The sequence below is a fragment of the Erpetoichthys calabaricus genome, chromosome 1 (genome assembly GCF_900747795.2).
Source record: "Erpetoichthys calabaricus chromosome 1, fErpCal1.3, whole genome shotgun sequence".
In the NCBI taxonomy this organism is placed as follows: Eukaryota; Metazoa; Chordata; class Cladistia; order Polypteriformes; family Polypteridae; genus Erpetoichthys; species Erpetoichthys calabaricus.
Genome location: NC_041394.2, coordinates 42,402,726 through 42,426,699, shown reverse-complemented (window position 1 = coordinate 42,426,699; position 23,974 = coordinate 42,402,726). Strand labels below are relative to the sequence as shown.

The following is a 23,974-nucleotide window of genomic DNA, read 5'->3' as shown; positions in this document are numbered from 1 at the left end:
AAACCACACCCAGAACTCCCACTTCTTTTAGTTTGATATCCGTCCTCTAATGTGCTATGTTATTAAATGCCTTTTGAAAGTTAAAATAAATAATATCATATGCTCCACTTTGGTCATAACCTTTTGTTCAAGAGTGAAGAGCTCCAGTGAACTTATAATAATGGCTCATGGTTAAAAAAAAAAATTGTGTATACAGTGTATATTGTGTATATAGAATAGTACTCAGTTTGTTATCTATACTTCTAATACAACCGATTAACCAGCAGCATGTATAACTGAGGCCCATTTCCCAGATGAAGCCATGTGACATAGCTGGAAATAAAATGATCAATTAATACTCTTTTCCAAAGTAGATACTTAACATTCTTTTGTTTTAGCACATTAAAAACAAGGAAAGTTTTGCTATGACCATGGAGGAAATCTTTGTGACCATTTTATGACAACTGGGACAAAGTGCCCAGCATGTCTTAAACATGTGGATTAGGTCCATATGCAACCTTCTGTGCGCAATACTAAAAACTCCATTAGCCAAGAGTAGGACATGTTATCTTGTCCCAGACTTGCGTAACCCCTTCTGCATGTGTCCATTGAACAGATATTCTTTCAGAACACCAATTTAAAACTATGAAAAAGTGAGAAGCCCTACAATCTGAATAGCTCCATGTATCTGTGATCAGATATGTGACCCCTGGATGAACTCAGAATTTTTAATGGGGTTACACTGTATATGTTTGTTAAGATTTAAATTTCAAATCACTTGCAGTATAACAAAGAGTAATAAATGATAGCCCAATGATGCCCCCTAGACCCAAGTCTACAGTACATCAACGCTATTAGTTATGTGGGCCGATGGCAACCAGACATATGATGGAATTATACAGCTACTATTAAAAATAAATTAAAAATTAAATGATATTAAAAATAGCAGCACAGATCAGCTCATATCTGGACTTTGTTTCACCATGTAAAAGACATGTGCCAGACAAATAATTTTGTATGACATTTTCTTTTTTTGTAAAAGGCTCCTTGATAAAATTGTATCTGAAGCCTGTCTGCTTAAATTTTGAACATGTCTAAAATGATGATGCTTTAATGCTTGTCTGTTTCTTTGTTCTCTGTAACGTTTGTATAATATTAGATGGGAATGATCAGACTGTTAACAACCTAACAGAAAATAATACTGGAGACAGCAACAGATTGCACAACTGAAGCACGCAGGATCAAGCTAAGCAGCAGAAAATGGATGGATGGATGGATGGATGGATGGATGGAATTGTTGCATTCATTTCCTCCTTTTGCAACTAGACCTGTATGTTTTTGCTTAGAAATTTACTTTTGTTCATTTGCTAATATTTATATGTATAGATAAATATATGTATGCACAGTATATGTTGCATGGAAACTTGTGTTTTATATTTGTAAATCTCCTAACTTATCCGTTGAGAAGTACACTATATAAAAAGGAACAGAATATAGGGAAATAATGAAAGGGCTTTGAACATGTACCTTTTCTTGAACAAAGTCCAGAATGTTCTTAAAATCCAGGTCATCATAATAATGCTTGATGCCCTCTCTTATGCTGCTCTGGAAAACTGCTGCCGTCTGAAGGAAGAAAAACATCATAAGAAATGTCATTCTGTGTCCTTATTGATAACAACCATTACATTTCAAAGACATGCACCGTTAAAACTACAAAGTGAGTGATAACATTCAGTGCATGCTTCATACTGTCTGAGAATGAAACCAGAATGGCTCCTGCCCTTATAAGCTAAGTAAACATTATAGCAAACTGCTCCCAAGCTATTTCATTAGGGTGAAGCAAGGGGTGCAAAAGACACTGATACAAAAATAATCAGATATTCACCTTCCATGTGTGGAATTATCTACAAAACTGCATGAGGAAAGACAATGGTTACATTGTGTCTGTTCTGTTCTGTGACATAAATGGAACATCGACAGGAAATAATAACACACTACACAGGCTCTGGGATGCATAATCCCTTTCCTAATATAAATATAGGTTGCCTTCATTGTCATTTTAAGAGAATAAGGCAGTTTCACTGCTTTACACATATTTTACGAGACATGTAACGTAGTGAAAACAGGGTTGATTTATCTGGTGTTGTTGCTTTGTATAAAGTGTAACGTTGCATACAGGTTTTTCTTGTTGTTGTTGTTTAATCGGTTAGTTGAGTCCAGCTCTTTGTGACCTGATGGACTTTAGCTCGCCAGGCCTTTGTATATGAAACTGCTTCACTGAGCCCCTTTAAGGTCATATGTATAGTATCAGTAATGTTATTTATCCATCTGAAACTGCTTCACTGAGCCCCTTTAAGGTCATATGTATAGTATCAGTAATGTTATTTATCCATCTTAATCTCCATAGTCCTCTTGTCCTTTAAATTTCAATTTTCCCTAACACGAAATTCTCCTCAAAGGAATTCTGACTTCTTATTATGTGGACAAAGTATCTGAGCTTCACTTTGACAAACAATGAGACCTCTGGTTGTATTTATTCAGGTATTGATTTGCTGTCCAAGGAACTCTTGACAGTCTTCTCCAGCACCAAAGTTCAAAGATTCTTTTGCATTCGGCTTTACCAATAGTCCACAGCTATACATCACTACTGGAGCCATCGTATCTTTAACAGCACAGACCTTTGTTGACAATGTGATGTCTCTGCTTTTCGGTGCCTTGTCTATATTTGCCATAGCTGTTCTTTCCCAGTAGAAAGCTTGGTTTAATTTGATGGATTCAGTCACCATCTACAGAAATCTTGGAGCCAAGTAAAACAAAATTGGTTACTGCTTCTACCTTCTGTTATTCAATTAGAAAAGAACTGACAGGACTGTTTGACATAATCTTGGTTTTATAATGATGAGCAGCAAGGCGGATTTTGCACTTTATTCTTACACTTTTATCAAAAGTCTCATCAAATCCTCTTTGCTTTCACAAATTAGCATAGTGTCAAACTCAAACCTAAGTCGGGTGAGAGTATACGGCCTTATTGTACTTTGTTGCTTCTTGGTCGACATTAAGGTTCCTCATGAGGTAGATGACATGACCTGGTATCCTCATTTCTTTAAAGACATAGTCCACACAGTCAAAGGCTTTTAAGAATTATAGGAGGCTAAAGTACCTAAAAAGACTTCATTTGAGGACACACTTGTTTATCTGACGGACTTAATAAAGAGAGAGTTGACCACACTATGCTAGGGTTGGAAGAATGACAAGCTAAAGATATGAAAGGGAGCAATGTCAAGGCACCAAAAGGATAAAAGACAATGGACGGACCTATTGAACCATTGTTGTGGTTTGGACATGTGCAGAGGAGAGATGTTGAGTACATTGGGAGAAGGAAGCTAAGGATAGAGCTGCCAGGCAAGAGAAAAAGAGGAAGGCCTAAGAGAAGGTTTATGGATGTGGTGAGAGGGGACATGCAGGTGACGGGTGTAACAGAACAAGATGCAGAGGACAGAAAGATATGGAAGAAGATGATCCGCTGTGGTGACCCCTAATGGAAGCAGCCGAAAGAAGAAGCAGCTCAATTCTTACATTATTAACTAGAATGTGATAAAATTGGCTTTTGTCATGATCTGAACCTTGTTTTCAAATTTTCTGTATAATTTCTGGGTCTCTAAAATTAACGTATAGATGAATGAATAATGTTCTTCTCGGCACCATTTTGGTTTTGGAGGGTTTTCACCATTTTGAGACATTTTGTGTAGATTGTTTCAACAGCTTTGCTAGCGAACATCAACTGGAAGGATGTGGCGCATAAACTCCCCAGGTCAAAGGTACAAAGGTCAGTGTCATACAAGTCTTCGTTGTCCAAGATTGAAAAGTCGTGTTATTTGCTTTGAATTTAAAATTGATTTCTGCTTTTCTGATTTTGAGTATTGATTAGGATTATAGTTTGACATTTGGGGCTATCCCAGTTTCCACCTGGGTCCATCTTCAGCTTCCATTTCTCTTTCTAAACTGCTGCTAACCCAGTGCTGCCATTACGGTTTCATAGGCCAGTAACAGGCTGCTATTTAAAGAAAAGCTGCAGTCACGGCAGCCCTCAGTGACAGACTTTGAGTCCATTTGTTTTAACCTTTGAAGAGCTACATGCTTTGGTAATCTTGAGAACTCATTGCTCCATTTGTTATTGTCATGTCCATCCTGTCGACATACCCGCTCTATTGTTATGAGCCTTAACAAAAAAAAAAATTATTACGAGTATAACAAGAAACATTTCTGGCTTCTCATTTGTAGCCTTCATAGAGTCTACAAATAGTTATATTTTATTTTGCTGTTATTTTCATGCTACTGCAATGGCATTTTGTGGGTTCTCTAATCAGGTGTGCAGTTGTCAGTGAGTCGTGGTTTCAAACGTCACATCATCTGAGGTCACTGACATCACAATTTAAATACCAGCATGACAGGTAATTTTTTACTTGTGATTAATGATACAAATATGCACATTTCTGGCTACAGCAAACATTATCCTTTTCCTTTCGATTATGTTAATCTTCTTGTTGGCTTTGATAACGACTTCAGTGTCCTTTGGTTACTGACCTGTTTCTGACTGTTGACTAAGAATCATCTTCTGCTCCTTTGCTCAAAGACACATGATACTGTATCCTATATGGTGTTCCACAAGTCTCTATCCTGGGTCCGCTGCTCTTCTCAATCTACATGCTTCCGTTAGGTCAGATTATCTCAGGGCACAACGTGAGCTACCACAGCTATGCTGATGACACGCAGCTGTATTTATCAATAGCACCTGATGACCCCGATTCTCTTGATTCACTAACACAATGTCTTACTTGTATTTCTGAATGGATGAATAGTAATTTTCTAAAGCTAAATAAAGAGAAAACTGAAATTTTAGTGATTGGCAATAATGGATACAATGAGGTTATCAGAAATAAACTTGATGCATTAGGATTAAAAGTCAAGACGGAGGTAAAAAGCTTAGGGGTAACTGTTGACTGCAATCTGAATTTTAAATCGCATATTCATCAGATCACTAGGACAGCATTTTTTCACTTAAGAAACATAGCAAAAGTTAGACCTCTTATATCATTGAAAGATGCTGAGAAATTAGTTCACGTTTTTGTTTTCAGTCGACTAGATTACTGTAATGCACTCCTCTCAGGACTACCAAAAAAGACATAAATCTTTTGCAACTAGTGCAGAATGCAGCTGCTAAAATCCTAACTAGGAAAAGAAAATCTGAGCACATTTCTCCAGTTTTGATGTCACTACACTGGTTACTTGTGTCATTCAGGATTGACTTTAAAATTCTGCTTACGGTTTATAAAGCCTTAACAATCTAGCCCCATCTTATATATCGGAATGTCTGACGTCTTATATTCCAAATCGTAACCTCAGATCCTCAACTGAGTGTCTCCTTAGAATTCCAAGAGCAAAACTTAAAAGAAGTGGTGAGGCGGCCTTCTGCTTTTATGCATCTAAAATCTTGAATAGCCTGCCAATAGGAATTCGCCAGGCTAATACAGTGGAGCACTTTAAAAAACTGCTGAAAACACATTATTTTAACATGGCTTCTCATTACTTCACTGTAATTTAATCCTGATACTCTGTATATTCAATTCATTATAATAACTATTCATGGTGGCTCTAAAATCTGTACTAACCCCTACTCTCTCTTCTGTTTCTTTTTCCGGTTTCTTTGTGGTGGCGGCCTGCGCCACCACCACCTAATCAAAGCACCATGATGTTCCAACATTGATGGATTAAAAGCCAGAAGTCTGCATGACCATCATCATCAAGTCCTTCCGTGAGAACTCTAAATACAAACAGGACTATTTCATTTATGTTAGGTAGAATGCCCAGAGGGGACTGGGCGGTCTCGTGGTCTTGAACCCCTGCAGATTTTATTTTTTTCTCCAGCCGTCTGGAGTTTTTTTTTGTTTTTTCTGTCCTCCCTGGCCATCGGACCTTAGTCTTATTCTATGTTAATTAATGTTGTCTTATTTTAATTTCTTACTTTGTCTTTTATTTTTCTTTTCTTCATTATATAAAGCACTTTGAGCTACATTTTTGTATGAAAATGTGCTATATAAATAAATGTTGTTGTTGTTATTGTTGCATTCATTCTTCTTCTTCTCCTTCTTTTTCTCAGCCTTCACGAAGAACATATAGAATCACACCTCCTTCCTCTCTTCCCAGTTGTTGTTGCTAGATGACTATGATTACATTGTTGTCAGCTTCCTCTGGTTATTTGCTTATTCTGTCTGACCTCCATCAATCAGGACCACTTTGCATAATCTGGTTTTATCATCTCATGTTCAGCTAAGGCCTCTGTTATTTTAGAAATGTTATTCTGCTCAATGGGAAGCTGATCATTAGTGAAGAATGGGGTGAGGATCTAACATGGGATACACTGACCAGGCACCGTCAGGACATTTACACCAGCAAGGTGCCTAGTTAATATAGACTCAAAGGCTATATCTATCGTGATGCACCTCTAGGCGTCTCTATCCTTGCAGGAACCTCTCTACACCTCAGTGACTCTGCATCTTAAATACAAAACACAAAAATCCCATCAAGCTGTGTCCCTTCATCACCCAATAACATACCTTGTTTCCAAAGACTAGAGCGATGATTAAGGCAATGGCCTGCAGCACCAGGAGCACACTCAGGACACAGAGAAACTGAGGAGGAAAGAAAAGAAAACCATCATTTCAGAATCAGTCTCATTAAGTCTCGGCTCATTTTCCAGGACAACGTCTGCGTGATTCCCTTTATTGTTCCATGTCTTTCCAGTTTTTCTTATTCTCTTTCAGAAGGTCAATAATGCATGACAGCACTGCCACAAATCTTTTATATCTTCATACTTTGTCACACATGCATGAATAGGCAGCGGTCTAAGGGTTTGTGTCTGTTGACTATAAAACCACACCATACACAATGTTGCTTCTAGAAGTTCAAGAATAAAGTGTGATTAAGAGGACAAAGTTTTATTTATGCAAATCTGAACCTGATATACAGTATGACAATTTTAATAGAAACAGGCAAATGTATTTTAACATAAAATGGTCTTTGAGTATATAGTGTTCCCAAAACATATGACTTACAGAGGTGAGCGCTTGTGCTTCATGTCATGGTTAACAACCGTCACATACATTTTACACTGTTTTAAATGTCATATATTTGACCAGTGTGACATTGATGTACCGTATATACTTGTGGATAAGTTGGGACTTACTGTATAATTTCTGGTACAGTATTTTATAATGTCGGTCATATAAATTGAATGCGGAAAACTCACACTATTGGTCCAAGAGATTATGATATGCTAATGACCACCTGAGAGAGTAACCACGGAGCACACTGCCTTTTTTTCTATGTGGGTTCGCCAATGCGCTGTATCAGCGTGTGCTCCTAACCTTTCTCCCACTCTATTGTGCCTACGTGATCACACGGTAATACCCAAACTATTCCGAAGCAACGTTTGCACTGATTTGTGTTTTTTGCATCTGACACCCTCATACACCTTTATCGTACACCTTTATCATAAGGGCATCCCTTATCGATCAGAAGAAAATATGAAGCTGGTTTTAAATTAAACGTCATTGAAGTAGCTAAAGAAATTGGTAACTGCGCTGCTGCAACAAAATTCGATGCATTTGAGAAACTGATGTGACATTGGAGGAGGCAAGAAGATGTAAAAAAAAACAAAACAATTAAGTGTTGCATTTTTGAACGGGCGTACAAGTTGGGGGCTGATTTTATGATCAATTTTTTGGGTTTCAAGACCCGACTTATACATAAGTATATACGGTACTTTATTGTATTTTTTTTTTAATAAAAGGCTTATTCATACATTCAGATTCAATCTAGGACTGGCACACTGTCTTAGACCTGATGCTGCCAGGATGGGATCCAGCACCTCATCATTTTGCAATGAATTAGTGAATGGGTGGATAAATCCCATTTTTTAAAAATTTGTTTATGTAGCCCTCCACAACAGAAATGGAGCCATCTCATAAGTTGTCCCTGTCAAAACAGGTCAGCTTTCGTCAAGTTTGGTAACTTGCATAGTTGTATTCACCTAAAATCAAGTACTAAAAACTCTACTCTGATTTCACCTCCAAAGACCTGTTTATGTCAGTGTACTTATGCTTTAAGTGGACAGTTAGGCAACACACTCCTCTTCCACCACAGACAGCCAAGTTAAAATGTTAAGGATACAATTTGAGAGTATGCTGTTGAGAGAATAAATAACAAAACATCCTGCAATTACTCTGTCCTTGGTAGGACGTTAACCTGCATCCAGTGCTGGAAGCAAGCCCTCCAACTTGCAGGGAAAACTCGGGGCATGCTGGCATGATTGGCACTCCAGCCACAGTTTAAAAAAAAAAAAAAAAAAAAAAAAAAAAAAAAAACTCACACTGTTCAATTCCATTTGAACTAGTATGGTGCGGAGGTGTCACCTATTGCACAGCTGTGCTGCTTGGGTCTTAATTTGGGATCCTGAGGTGGTTTGTTGTGTGGTGAGTGCAGCAATGCACTGTATCAATGCATGATCCCAACCTCCTCCTCCTCTTGGTGGTCCAGATTTCTCCAGTGAAATAAAGGGACTAGTAAATTGTGTCGCCATGTCTTTGGGCATAACAATATTGTCCTATTACGGTTAGGAGCACAATTAAAAAGTTCTGATACATGGAGACAATTTTTAAAGTTCTTGGTAGAGAAGCAGCCTTCATAAGCAACCTAAATTTGCACACTAGCTATAAGGCTTTAACAAAGTGTATTTTAAATAGAAATTGCTGTGCTCTCTAACACTTTCATCAAATTTAGGCATGTGTGTGGCTTTTTGATCAGGTCAGGACTGATTTCTCTTTCTTTTATTTTTAATGGACTTGCCACTGAGCTTACTGATGTTAGTGCTATGGTAGCTGCCAGCATGCTACTCAAATCAAAGTTTTATCCCAGGTTTCTCATTCCATTTTGCAAATTCTACTAGGCACTGGCACACTTTTTGGCCTGAGGTTGCCTTCAGTAGAATAAACTTATCCATTAATAAGAGAATCATTTATTTTTATTCTTTTTAGATATTTTCAAGAAAAATATTCAAAACTCTGATTATATGACCTGATTTATCCAATACTGTATATAATTGTACTAAATAATTACAAGTCCCAAAAAGAAGGACGGCTATAAAATTAGGAAGAAAAAGCTTTGTGGTAATAGCATATTTAAAAGAAGAAACAAATGGCATAATAAAGGCAAAAATCTAATGAAAAAGATTTTGGTTACAGCTTGAAAAAGTTTCAGAGGCAGTTTATTATGTTAAACAAACAGCAAAAGTCACTAAGCCTGATATATCACTGGAAGTGAAAATGTGACAATGAAAGAGCCACCCACCCTCAATATGGGACATCTTGATCTTTGCAATATTGGAAAAAATAAAGTGCTAAAAAAAAAAAAAAGCAAATATTTTGACTTCTCATATTGATTACACAGTTAATGTCATCACTGGCTCTTGTAAATGTGCTTATCCAAAATGCTGATATCTCATGCTTGTACTTAAAAACAATGGATCAGTGGTTAGTAATGTTGCATTTTTAATGGTTGTGTGTTTTGAATATCCCTAAAGTCCTACTGTCTACTATACTACTTGGTAGCTTACTCCATGCTTCTATGGTTCTCTGGGTGAAGAAAAACTTCCAAATGTTTGGGCAAAATTTACCCTTAACAAGTTTCCAACTGTGTCCCTGTGTTCTTGATGAACTCATTTTAAAATAACAGTCTTGATCCACTGTACTAATTATCTTCATAATCTTAAACACTTCAATGTCTCCCCTTAATCTTCTTTTGTTTAAACTGTAAAGGCTCAGCTCTTTTAATCTTTCTTCATAATTCATCCTCTGTAGTCCTGGAATCAGCCTAGATAGATAGATAGATAGATACTTTATTAATCCCAATGGGAAATTCACATTCTTCAGCAGCAGCATACTGATACAATAAATAATAGAAAAATAAAAGTAGAAAAGTACACATACATATACAGTCATACACGGAGCTGCTGAAAAGGCTGCCACTCACGGCGGCGCCTAGTTGCTCTTCTCTGGACCTTTTTGAGCGCTGCTATGTCCTTTTTGTAGCCTGGAGACCAAAACCACACACAGTACTCCAGATGAGGCCTCACCAGTGTGTTATAAAGCTGGAGCAGAACCTCCTGTGACTTGTACTCCACACATCAGGGCGCTATATAACCTGACATTCTGTTAGCCTTCTTAATGGCTTCTGAACACTGTCGAGAAGCTGATAGAATAGCAACTACGACTCCTAAATCCTTCTCATATGGTGTTCTTTTGATTTTTAGACCTCCCATTGTGTATTCAAACCTAACATTTTTACTTCCTTTGTGTAATACTTTACATTTACTAACATTAAATTTCATCTTCCATGAATCTACACAAGCCTGCCTGCTGTCTAAGTCCTTCTGTAATGATTCAATGGATTCCAGATTATATGCCAATCCATCTATCTTGGTATCATCTGTAAACTTAGCCAGCTTGTTACTTATATTCCTAACCAAATTCTTTATATATACCATATATGCGCCAATAAACGCCGAGTCTCTTATTGTCGACGGTCTCTAATAAGTGCCGGGCTTCAGAGGGGACGCGGCCAAATAGTAGCCGGTCTCTAACAGTAGCCGGGTCTTTGATACAGTATTTGCCTACTAGCGCACATTGTAAGTGTCTGTATCTTTATAGACGTGTGTAATACATGTTGTAGCAGATATAGCGTTTGTCCACCTCTCGAACCCTCAGGTACCACTCTTGAGACCAGGTGAAAGTACAACTAATATTTATTTTATAATTATACTGTGCACCAAGCACTACCCACACCACACTACTCATATACAATAAACTCTTCTCTATAAACACAATCCTCCACTCCCAGACATTTCGCCCTCCTACCTCCCAGCTCAGCTCAGTGTTCTGGGCTTTCCTTAGTCCTTTTATAGCTCCTGACCCAGAAGTGGTTCCAAGCACAACCCACAAGTCCATTTCCTTCCGGGTCAGGGCAAACAGTCCACTTCTTCATCCCGGGAGCACGTCGCTTCCTCCAGTCACGTGACTGACACGCACTCCCGGGTTATAGGGCATGCCAGAGCCCACTAGCCCCCCTACAGCAACTCCTGGCGGCCCCCAAGGTATCCAGCAGGGCTGTGTCACAACACTACAAAGTCCATGAGGCCCTGCTGGAACTTGGGGCATGAATATACTGTCCGGAGGGCTCCTCCTAGCGGCCTGGGGGTGAGGGCCGGACTGGAAAGCCGGCAATCCTCCACAATGTGCATGTCAGCACGTTGCATATATAAGAAATACAGATATACCGGTTTCTAAAACTGCTTTATTTTTGTGCCGGGTTGACCAAAATACGGTTGTTATACAGTAATACCGTATGGTAGTGATAAACAGAGAGTGGTACAAATGTGTTTTGCTATGAAGAGTCTCCGCGAAGATTAATCACTTTTAACCAGCTGCACATTCCTTATCGTTTTCGCTGTCAACGAGATTAGCCTAGGTCGTCGGACCCGGGACACATTTACTTATTTTGGACCTGCGAGGCCCTGGATTACGAAATCTACCCTTTGGGCAGAGAGGGGAGTAACAAAGAAAGACCTGCTGTCTTTGTATCCGCTAAAATGGAATTTTCTTGTCATTTTAATCCTTTTCACGTGATTTCTTAACCAGCCATATGAGGTGCCCTTGCTATATTTCTGAAGTGCGAAACAAAGAGACCACTCTGGAGCACCCTTCCACTTTGGTATTTGGAGAAACTGTACAACATTCCTGTCTCATTTTGGAAGAAGCAATGCGCGAGGACGGTGACGGTAGTGGGTCAGCAGAATTTACCATAGCAGTTTTTTCACCTATACGGTCATGTCGCTCTACGGTACATTGCCTTCCAAAATGCCGCCGAAACGGTCATTTGACATTGCCTTTAAGATTTGTGTGGTGGAATACGTGAAAGAAACTTCTGGTGAAGTGGCCGCTCATCATTATGGTGTTGATCCAAAAAGAATCAGAGTGGTAGAAACAATATAAGAGTCTTGTGTCTGCAAAAGTGGACAAAGGTGCAAGAAGAAAGCGGTTAGGAGGAGGAACCAAGAAAGTTAGTGAAGTACTTGAAGACTGTGTATTGTCCTGGATTCTCGAGCAGTGGCGAAAATCTGTCCGTGTTTCCAGAAAGATGATTCGTGAACCAGCAAAACTGAGTTTCAATACCGAGATCAATGAAGAATCCAAGAGAAAGGAGACTTTTGTTGCGAGTTCCAGCTGGTTGCAAAAAATTATGGAGCGTAATTCGTTATCTCTCAGACGGAAAACAACTGTGGCTCAAAAAGATCCCGATAAAGTTGTTTCTTTTGTGATGTGGATTTCTCAGTTGCGGATGACCAAAGGTATCCGAGAATGCAACATTATTGGAATGGATGAGACATCAGTTTGGTTTGACATGTTGGGTGAGACAACCATTCATCCCAGAGGAGCAAAAACAGTCTCTATCAAAACTACTGGCCATGAGAAAGATCATTTTACGTTAGTTCTTGAGATCAATGGTGATGGAACCAAGATGAAGCCGTTCATCATTTTTAGACGTGGAATACGAGAAGTGACTAGGTTGCAGCAAGATGTTCAACTTCAAGGAGCCATCATAACGTGTTCCCAAAACAGATGGATGAATGAAGATCTCACAATCCAATGGCTCCAAAAAGTTTGTGGGAAATTTTCATTCCACAAGAGACTTCTGGTTTTGGACTCTTATCGTTGCAATATCAGTGCAAACATTAACCGGGAGCTCAAAAAGTACAACATGGACACAGCAGTTGTTCTAGGAGGCTGGACAAAATATGTGCAGCCAGCAGACATTTCATGGAGCAAATCTTTCAAGGACAAGATCAGAGCAACCTATGAAAATTGGATGGCAGGTGACAATGACAAAGAACTCACACAAGGCAGAAATTTGTGCGCAACTTCACGACGTCTGATGGTGACATGTATCATGTCTACATGGGATGAAATTTCAAATGAAATGATTCGGGAATCTTTCAAAAATTGTGGCATCAACAATTCTACTGAAGGCAGTGAGGATTCATTAATTCATTGCCTCAAAGAAAATCAGCCGTGTTTTGAAGGAAGAGAGAAATTGTAGGCGGCAAGAATTCAAAGCATTGTGACAAACCTGGAAGAAGAGGAAAACGATAGTGAACTGGACAACAACGAAGCCGTCATTGTGGATTCGGATGACGAATAGCAGCGAAAGGTACAGAAAGACATTGCCATTTATCTTTAACAGTCTTATGCAGCATGTGAAATTCAAATAAAGTAGCTGTTTATAATATTAGCCGATATTTTTGTGTATCTACCTGTATCGACACACGTGAAAAAATATTGTGTTCTGGAGGTTTTTGCTAATAATGGCTGGTCTCTAATTGCAGCCAGCCTCTATTAAGCGACGGGAGCCGAGGCTAGTTTTGCAAATAAGCGCTGGGGGCCTCTATTGGAGTATATACGGTATTATAAATAGTAGCGGCCCAAGCATTGACTCCTGTGGAACACCACTTTTAACATCAGCCAATTCTGATAAGGTTCCTCACACTATCACCCTCTGCTTCCTGTGTCTGAGCCATTTTGCACCCATCCAAAATACATCACCCTGAACTCCCACTTCTTTTAGTTTGATGCCCAACCTCTCATGTGACACCTTATTAAATTCTTTCTGAAAGTCAAGATAAAATTGCTGTATGTACAGGTCTGTCATATTCTCACTAGGTACTCCTATTTTCTTTCAACATTCCAGAACACGTCAAGCTTAGCCTAACTGGTGACCCTAAATAGCAGCCAGTGTGAGTATATACAGTACATGTATGTGATTCAATTGAATGGCACCCTGTTGCTTGTGCCCTACTGAAGCCCACAATTCCAAATTGGATTAAACAGCTCTAAGAATGAATGTATGTACTGTCACACACGAGTGTTTAGGGGACAACTAAAAGGCCTGAATAGATGTAACTCCACGCCGGACCAGGGGGTGGCGAAGTGCACTAATTCTCTCTCTCTCGATTCCTTGCAGACCATTCTAGGGAAATCCCGCCCGGCTCTGGGACAGCCAACGACGTCACTTCCGGTTCTGGTCCTGATGACATCACTTCCCATACTGCCATCTTGTTTCTAGTGAATCAGTTCTGTTTTGGACTCAGTCGTGTGAACTTGTCTGTTCTCTTTCATCAATTTTGCAGCTGGGAAAATTTATACGGGTGGCTGCCCCAAACATTCTCAATGTCTTTTGGTCATTTTTGTGACAGTACAGTAATGTGTATATATGTATGTCTCATTACACATTTTTTTTCATTCATCCGTTCAAGCCATATCTAAAACTGAACTGTCCAAAGTCATCAATACGGGAATGTAACTAAGTGCTACTTTTTTTCTCCAGAAATAAAATATAATTGTGGCAATAAAGCATAGTTCAGTTCAGGTCAATTCAATTCAGTTTTTTCTTCTATAATATTCTTCACGGAAGCTCAAAATTCTGATATGGATTTGTAAATCTACATACTGTACACACTGGTGATCCTAAATTGTCCTTAGTGTGTGCCTGATGTGTGGGTGTGTGCGTGTGATTGTGCCCTGCAGTGGGCTGGCACCCTGCCCGGGATTTGTTCCTGCCTTGTGCCCTGTGTTGGCTGGGATTGGCTCCAGCAGACCCCCGTGACCCTGTGTTAGGATATACAGTAGCAGGTTGGATAATGGGTGGATGGATGGATGGAGATACTGTACATATAATGCAAACTTGGCTCACTTACTTACTCAAATATTAACAAAAACACTATTTCCTGTTTAGTTAAAAAGCTGAAAGTTTGCGGGATTGTACATCTAGGGCAGTAGGCATCTGCTAAGAAAGGTTATTTTGATATATCAAATAAGGTGTTAACCACCCCTGCACAATAGGAAAATGAAATACCCCAAATCCTCAAAAATGTTTTGACTGATCTGAATGAAATTTGTTGATGTTATAGGAAAAAGAAAATTATTCAACGTGTTTTTTTATTTGTCAATAAATTTTATGAATATTATGCTAATGGATATGCTTTGTGCTGCTCTTAGAGGTAGCTTAATACATACAAATGATGAAGCAGAAGTAATTGACACCACTGCTACTGATAACACCACTAACCAATAGGGTGGTCAGATGACTGAAGAACAGACAGTGTACTGGACAGGAAAAAAAAAGACGTGATCACATGTGCGATGTATAGTGAGGCGTGAAATGAAAAGAGAAAGTTCTGTAAAGCTCAATGAAGATCAATGGTAGCAAGTGCACTATAAACCACAAGTGCTGGTTCACAGCATAGGCGTTGCTTCACTAGAAACAAAAATGTAGGGGGAGAGAATTAGAGTAAGAAGTGATGTCCTTGGATACAAGACAATGGGGACAGAGGGCACAGGTTTAAACTAATGGGTCACCCATGAGCAACTCCACTATAATATGCATTCACACCTATTGACAATGAAAGTGGACCCCTACACCACCCACGTCTGCTTACTTTGAAAACCCCACCCCTCTGCTCTCCAAAATTCTTTACATATATATTGGCATCTGCGGACTTCAAAGGGAGACTCCGGGTCATTTAAAAAGCCTCCAAAACACACTACCATCAGTTATCTTCTTCCACTTCAAGAACTAGAAAAAAAAAATACCAGAAGTATAAACATTCAATTCATCGCCTGGGCTGCCTACATTTGTAGCCTGTAAACGTCATTGTTGTTAAATAAAAGGAAAACCCAATTAAGTGTTAGACCTTTATTGTCTGCCTATGGCTATGGCAAAAAAATAAGAAAAGAAAAACAAGTGATGAAAAATATGATAAGAAATAATTGAGTGAACAACATAAACAAGTGAAAATCATAAACATCTAATAATGATAATAATAAATACTCAGATTTCACATTATTTCTATGGATTACCCATTTCAATTCAAACCTGTAAAACTGGGTTTTGCAATGACCATCAACAAAAGCCAAATCATTAGGAAAAGCAGAAATGTATCTAATGCAGGAATGTTTTACTTTTATGCAATTGTATGTAGTGTGGTGTCACAAACCCCCACACCTCAGACACAATTACACCAACTACAGTCCCAAATTCAAAGTGACCTTTTCTATTAAACAAAATACTTTTTCACAGGTCTCACAATAACCAGTACTCTAATTTTCTTCTCCATTCCATTCCTTTCCTCCTCCAGCCAAGCCTTGTCCAAACTCCTCTCCTAACTATGACCCCTACGTGAACGGAGGTGGACCCTGATATACCAGAAACGCACTCCCCTCCCCCACCGTTTTCCATCCACTACATTGGCCTCCCTGCCAGGTAAGGGCAGCCCACCTCTGCTGTCTGTCACAATAGCATGTTTAAGAATAAGCAACGCCATTAGCCTAATACAGTGATCCCTCGCTATATCGCGCTTCACCTTTCGCGGCTTCACTCCATCGCGGATTTTATATGTAAGCATATTTAAATATATATCGCGGATTTTTCGCTGCTTCGCGGGTTTCTGCGGACAATGGGTCTTTTAATTTCTGGTACATGCTTCCTCAGTTGGTTTGCCCAGTTGATTTCATACAAGGGACGCTATTGGCAGATGGCTGAGAAGCTACCCAACTTACTTTCTCTCTCTCTCTCGTGCTGACTTTTTCTGATCCTGACGTAGGGGGTGTGAGCAGGGGGGCTGTTCGCACACCTAGACGATACGGACGCTCGTCTAAAAATGCTGAAAGATTATCTTCACATTGGCTACCTTCTGTGCAGCTGCTTCGTGAAGTGACATGCTGCCCGGTGCTTCGCATACTTAAAAGCTCGAAGGGCACGTATTGATTTTTTTATCTCTCTCTCTCTCTCTCTGTCTGCTCCTGACGGAGGGGGTGTGAGCTGCCACCTTCAACAGCTTTGTGCCGCGGTGCTTCGCATACTTACAAGCCAAACAGCCCTATTGATTTGTTTGCTCCTTTGAAGAGGAAGATATGTTTGCATTCTTTTAATTGTGAGACGGAACTGTCATCTCTGTCTTGTCATGGAGCACAGTTTAAACTTTTGAAAAAGAGACAAATGTTTGTTTGCAGTGTTTGAATAACGTTCCTGTCTCTCTACAACCTCCTGTGTTTCTGCGCAAATCTGTGACCCAAGCATGACAATATAAAAATAACCATATAAACATATGGTTTCTACTTCGCGGGTTTTCTTATTTCGCGGGTGGCTCTGGAACGCAACCCCCGCGATGGAGGAGGGATTACTGTAATATTATTATTACTTATTATTAGACTGACACTATCACCCAAGGTGACTAATAACTTTTTAGATGTTGTAACGGGCGGCCAGGTCCCATGCCCAGCCGGGACACCCCTACTGCATATGTTCCGGGGAAGCAGCCATGGGCTCCTCAGTACCTCCCCTGGGACGCTTGGTGGCAGCCTCCCTGGGTGACAATGATGCCTTAGTTTCCTGCAGGGCTCCATGGGAGATGGAGTTCTCCACAACCCTGTGGGGATCTGGGGTGGCCACCAGGGGGTGCTGCATGGATCCTGGAGCCAACCCGGACAACTCTACAGCACCGCCCGGAAGTGCAATTAGCAACAGGTGATCACGCACCTGGAGCATTTCCGGGTGGACTATAAAAAGGGCCAGCACCCACCACTCAGGAGCCAGAATCGTGGGGAAGAGGACTAGGTTGCCTGGGAGTAATGGTGGTGCCAGAGGAAGGATTGGTTTGGTTTGGTTGTGCTTTATTTGAAGTGCTTTGGGACTGTGTATTGCCTGTGGGGTTCACGGGGAAGACGTGCCCCACAGGTGAAGAAAAATAAAAAATCTTTGTGCTTTTACACATGCCTCAGTGTGAATCTGTGCCGGGTCAGGTGCCTATATAGCGCCTTATTTCACAATGTAATTTATTATAATTCATTTGTTTTCCCAATTACAGCACACGTAGGTGAAGTTACTTGCTCATGGTTCTCACGGTGTTAATACCAGGATTTGAATCTGCTGTCGGGGTTTGAAGTCCTAGGCCCAAAGCCTTAACCACTACAACACACATCCTGACAAAAACAGTAGCTTTTGCCAAAAACAAAAACCCTCCAAATATTGTACACAGAAAAGTACTTCTGATACACATGATTAACCAAGAGCACTACATCTGAGGCACATTGTCTTATAAAATTTAACACAGCTAGTCTATTTTTGATAACATAAACATACACAACAATGCATTTACAAACATAGACATACAATATCTAATTAAATGAAGAGCAGATCAACTTTAACTGAAATGTAATTTTAGTAATGTTAATAGATGACCAAGTTAACAAGGACAATAAAGGAAAGGAAAAAAATCTAGGTAACATTATTCCTGAAGAACACCTGTATGTTATGTGGTCCTTTCTGTTATGGTCAAGTCAGGGTAACTCCTCTATTTCTTTTTATCTTATTTGTTCTTTTTTCATTATCATTCACTGTTTTCCATTATTCTTTAATTATATTTTTCTGTTCATTTATTTTTTTTATTTATGATTTTACTCCATTTAGATATTATTTAGCGTCTACTTGTGTCTTGCAATTCTCTTATGTTCCTTTATTTTGTGGGTGTATCCCCCAGTAGGTGGGCCACCCATCCATCAAAGTAGAGGGACTGCCTCCTCCAGCCTTATAAAAGCAAGCTGGGAATTGATGTCCAGTGTGGTTCATTTGAATGTGCTCTGGTGGATTTTGCTGTTTTGGTAAGTTTTACTCTCTTATGTCTGCATTTCTTTTGGCATTCAATCTTTTCTGGTCTGGAACTTGACTATTCTTATGGATTATGTTATTGACTTTGTTTTCTCGGGTTGCCTTAGGCCAGTGGTTCTCAATCTGTGGGGTGGGAAGATGTGAAAAAAAAAACAAGAATCGAAAATATGAAAAATACATCTATTGAAACCAAAACAAATTAACTTAAACTACATTCTGATACTAGAAAAATAAATATAGAGTTAGATAAATGTTGATAAAAGTTAAGTAGGTATAATAAAATATGCATCTATGATATATCATTAATTAAAAAAGAACAAATTGGTATTAGTGGGCTCCTTTCAAAAAAGCGTTAGGGGGGCGCGATTAAAACTGTTATGAAAACTCGGGTCGCAAATACTTAAAGGTTGAGAAACGCTGCCTTAGGCAATTCCTGTTTGTTAATAAACGTCCTTCAGTAAATATTCTGTGGACTTGTCTTTGCTCTAGCCAGATTTTTTAATGGCTCTCTCTCTCTGGTAAGACACCTCGAGGTTTTTTGAAGCTCTTTGCTTTTTTTTTCTTTTTACTTTTCATGGGGTAACAACTGCCTTGGAGCCAGAGTATTCATAATACATTTAAGCTGCTAAAGGTAAATTTGCATCGACCTAAGCCAACTAGCAACCTGTTTCACTCTTGAGATAACAATAATATAATCTGGCAAATGTTTAAGTCCAAAACTGGGGCATTGTAGCAAGGGGTAAATCAATACTTAAAGAATAAGATATGTGCCACTTATCTTGGAGACATGTAAATTGTAGCTATCAGCTGTTGATTTTGCACTTACGGTCAAGAGATTTGAGAATTTCACCACCTCAGGGGGCCTCAGTTCCAATTCTTTTATGTCAGTTTTAACTGGACAAAGGTAGGCAGAAGACACTGAGACATGTCTAACAATGTGAGTTTTCTTTGCTGACATTGGCTGAGAGTGTGTAGTTTTATGGAGGAGGCTAATTGCAGCTGCCTTATCATTGTAAAAGAACAAGAACAAAAATCCATAGAAAGGGTCTCACTGAGAAAGCCTCATTTTACTTTTATTTGCTTGGTTAGGTACATGTGGCACCAACTGGCACACGGGGTAGCAAGAAGGAGAACAAAATGGGAAAGGTTCATAACAATTGGTTATACTGTAACTACACATCTAATTTAAGAAAAATGTCTCTCAGATATTAGAGCAATAGACTGCTGATAGGCTGAAATCTTCACCCTGGCATACAGTATCTTACTTTATCCATGCATACAATTTACACAGTCTTGGGGTCTGTAGCTAAAGTGTGCAATTACTACAGATGTTTTATTCATCCTTGGAATTATTTGAAGTTCTCTTGTGATCTTAATGTATGCACTAGAGTGGCTACATTAATACAATATGTAAAGTAAAGGCAGGCAATGCCATTTAACAAGCAGAATCAAAATGTCCTCATCCTGAAGATTTGTGTGTTAGATCGCATAACACCTTTAAACTGCCCAAATATTAATATGTGTGTGCATGTGAGTTTGCCCTTTCTAGTGTACATTAGGTTTCTGCCTTCTACCTGGTCCAAGCAGAGTAAGATTCAGTGCCCTGCAACTTTAATACAGAATTAGGAGTTTCCAGAAAACAAATGGCTAGAGGGAAATTTATTTAGAGGTTTTGGAAATTCAACTGTTTGAAGCAAGAACTTTGATCCAAGAAGCTGCAACTATAAATACAGTGAGCATCCAAAAGCACATTACTAAGACACTGGATGTTTGCTGGGTCTTGTTAAACAACCTAACAGAATCTGGGCTAATTTAAATAAAGATTAAGTTATTTTTTTGAAAAATAATATCATAAAAAACAACCAGCAGCACACTGAACGAAAGATTAGCATGACTCCCGGAAATGCTCTGAGAAGGATTTTAAAAATAATTAAAAAAAATCAAATTATGAACACAATTGAACCCATACTTCACATTCAACAATAAGTGGATGATACCAACAGAAGTGTCTGCAAATCTGAGCTGGTTAAAACTGATCTGTAATCAAATTTGTTGTCAAAAGGAAGCCCAAAATAAATTGAGCACATATTTTCAGAGTTGTTGCTTCTTTATTTCCCACTTTTCCTTTGAAATGAGATTACTGACCTGAGACAAATAGCCTTTGCTGTACAGTGACTACTAAGTTAGCTACTCCGACCGGCCACATGTGACACTTAAAAAACTGGGGTGCAGAAAGACAGCATGCAGCTTGATCTTCTGGAGGGTGGTCTGGAGACCTTCCATTCAGCCATTTCAGATAGTTAGTAATAAAAGCCTGCAGACTTTACTAAACCAAGATTATGGATGCCTAGATTTTACCACCCTGTTGAGTGATCAACACTTCCAGTCTCCCTGTTATACAGTCCAGGACTATAAGACTCCAACTTACACAGGTCTCAATCATGAACTTAAAAAACATGCTTCCATAACTCAGATCTTTGACGTTAAAGATGCTGCTGCAGGATACCAATTTAAATAGTATCAAGATCAATCTAGACTAAAAACAGATTGGTTTGGTCAGACTGCGGTGGGTTGGCACCCTGCCTGGGATTGGTTCTTGCCTTGTGCCCTGTGTTGGCTGGGATTGGCTCCAGCAGACCCCTGTGATCCTGTGTTCGGATTCAGCAGGTTGGAAAATGGATGGATGGATGGTTTGGTCAGATTTCTCAGTTTAATTATAATAAAAAATGCAGACGAGTGGGAGTTCAGATTCATAAAATAATCACTTTTATAGTTGGGAGACAATATCAAACTCGTAAAGGAGCTACAGTATATTAAAGTAGTAGAAAATAAAACTTAAAAATAAAAATTTATATTCAATGCTTTGTTGTTAAATTTTAGTAAGACCACTAGTATTGATTGGGGAAATTCACCAAAGCATTTATTACAACAAATATGATGTGTTTACCAGGGACCTAGTTTGTCAAATACTTTCCTGGAAACTCAGTGTTTGACCAGCTTAATGTTGTGATCTTTATTTTTATAAATGCATTTATTTTTTATAATGGTCCAGGCAGAATTTATATGGAATCTGGGGTTTCATATACAAGAATTTTGAAATGTTGTTAAGAAATGGTGTAGCTGGCTTAATTAAAAAGCAAAAAAATTGTTTATGTTTTGCCACAATACCGTTTTGCTTTCCTAATTAGCGTTGCTGTCTTAGAGCCTTTTGTATTCTCTGTTTCCTAGGTAATGGTTTTCAGAATTCACCGCTATGTGCTGATTTGAGATGTCATTAGAACATTTGGCAATGCTGAAATATCCAAGTTTGATGGATAATCCATTTCACTGAGCTATAAAACTTCATTTTTGTTCTTCTTGGGCTCTGCTAGTTCTCTGCACTTATTTATTTTTTACTAGTGAATTGTGGTTCTTGTTTTGGTTTTGACAATTGATTATGTTGCCTTGTGCTTTTGACGTTTGCTCATTCTCTCACTACGTTTTCCCTGGTCTTTTTAAATTTTTTCTGTTACTGTCTCTCATGAGTCAGTACACTGAACATTTTTTCTTTCCCAGAGCCCCATGATGCTTTGCAAGGTGAGTTCAACATCTCAGAGCTGTAGCAGCATTACAAGCACTTTCACGTATGCATATTGTAAGTGTTCACCTCACATTTTATGTCGCTGCCCTATCTACTTTGTGAATGTGTAATGTCACTAACTTGCATTTTAATCCAGCTGGATTTGAACCCCTGCAACAAAAAAAAAACTTGCAGTATTATCATTTCAAACCATAATGAGAATGTTATGATTACTTTTGCTTAATATACAATACTGTATCTGCAGTGTCACATGGCTAATTTGACGTGCCAGCTGAATGCATACACAATTAGCCACATGGTCAGTAAAACAAACTTTAAAGGAGCCATCCCCCAACTTTCCCAAGTTAGAAAACACATGAGACCCTGTGAAATAATAATATCACAAGATGTATTACTATTTGTAGTGCATCTTCTTCATGGAGGAAAAAAGTGTGCAGCATCTGCACAAATTGATTAAAAACAAAAGAAACATGCCATCAGGTGGCTGAGGAATAACTTCAAGAAATGCTGTGTGGCACTGCCAATCAGTACCCTGAAGATCAGAGCTCTACGAGTGTATTTATAATTTTGAACATATTGCTAGTTTGTGGCCATTTATTGTATTTTCTTTGTGGCTATTGCTCCTTCTGCCTCATTTGTTGTTAGGGCCACAGTGATGTACTGGTTAGCACTACTTTTTGCCCACTATAATCAGTCCGGCATGGTTGACAGACACTTCTCTAGCCCTCAGGGACACTTAAAACAGCACTGCAACATCATAATCCACTCGAAACTAGTTCAGTTTCTCCTGCCCCATTTCTGTGATTTCACCAAACTCATAGTGAAGCGAACTCCACAGAGTTCACTCATTTCTGATGACTTCTTACAAAACTAATACTTGAAGGAGATTTTGGTTGTCTATTAAATCTTGTTTTATATAGTTCATCTGCAACTGCAACTACAATATACAAAACTGCATTGACAATTTCAAATTATATTTAGTATTACAATATGTCAGATCTCTGTAGGTTTCTCAACTTATATTGCAGACAATATTCTTTATTTTCACCAGCACATTGTTGTTACTCTCAAACTGACTATTTTTTTCACAGATAATAATCTTCAACCTTCTGTCAAGTCTTGCAGTTATGATGCTATTGCTGTCTATGCTCCTCATTTTATGGAACCACAACCATTACTCACTAATAATTTAGCTGACAAGTAAATTGAGCTGATAAAGACTATTAAATTTATCTCCACAAAATACCAAACTTTAAATAAAATGAAACAGCCATCAACATGTCTGTATTACCAATCCCCATTTTTTCTATGTTGAGTAAATTTGACCCCTTGTATTCCATTAGTGGTTGAACCCCTGGGGTCAGGTGACGTTGTATTCATAATTTTACACAAAGTCTTTCTAATCGTTTTTGCTGAAGGCGCCTACTGGTTTACTCTTGATGGTGTAATTGGTGCAATTTCAAAAATGGCCTAGAAATTAGAGTTTTTCAGGTCTACAGTGCCAAAATTAGAGTGGAAACCCACAAAGCTGAATACCTTGTATAAGCAGACATTAAGTCGAGTAAAATGTTGTATTATATGCAG

General features: G+C 38.9%; 1 protein-coding gene across 1 annotated transcript in view; it reads right to left on the bottom strand.

Moving 5' to 3' along the window:
• The window catches only part of zgc:110329 (uncharacterized protein LOC550500 homolog), a 481,581-nt gene that overhangs the window by 213,545 nt on the left and 244,062 nt on the right, over positions 1 to 23,974 (bottom strand). Inside the window, exons 3-4 of the mRNA XM_028798670.2 lie at positions 6,594 to 6,668; positions 1,507 to 1,602 (exon numbers count right to left, since the gene is read on the bottom strand). Of these exons, the coding sequence (XP_028654503.2) occupies positions 1,507 to 1,602; positions 6,594 to 6,668 (171 nt within the window). The remainder of the gene's footprint in view (positions 1 to 1,506; positions 1,603 to 6,593; positions 6,669 to 23,974) is intronic.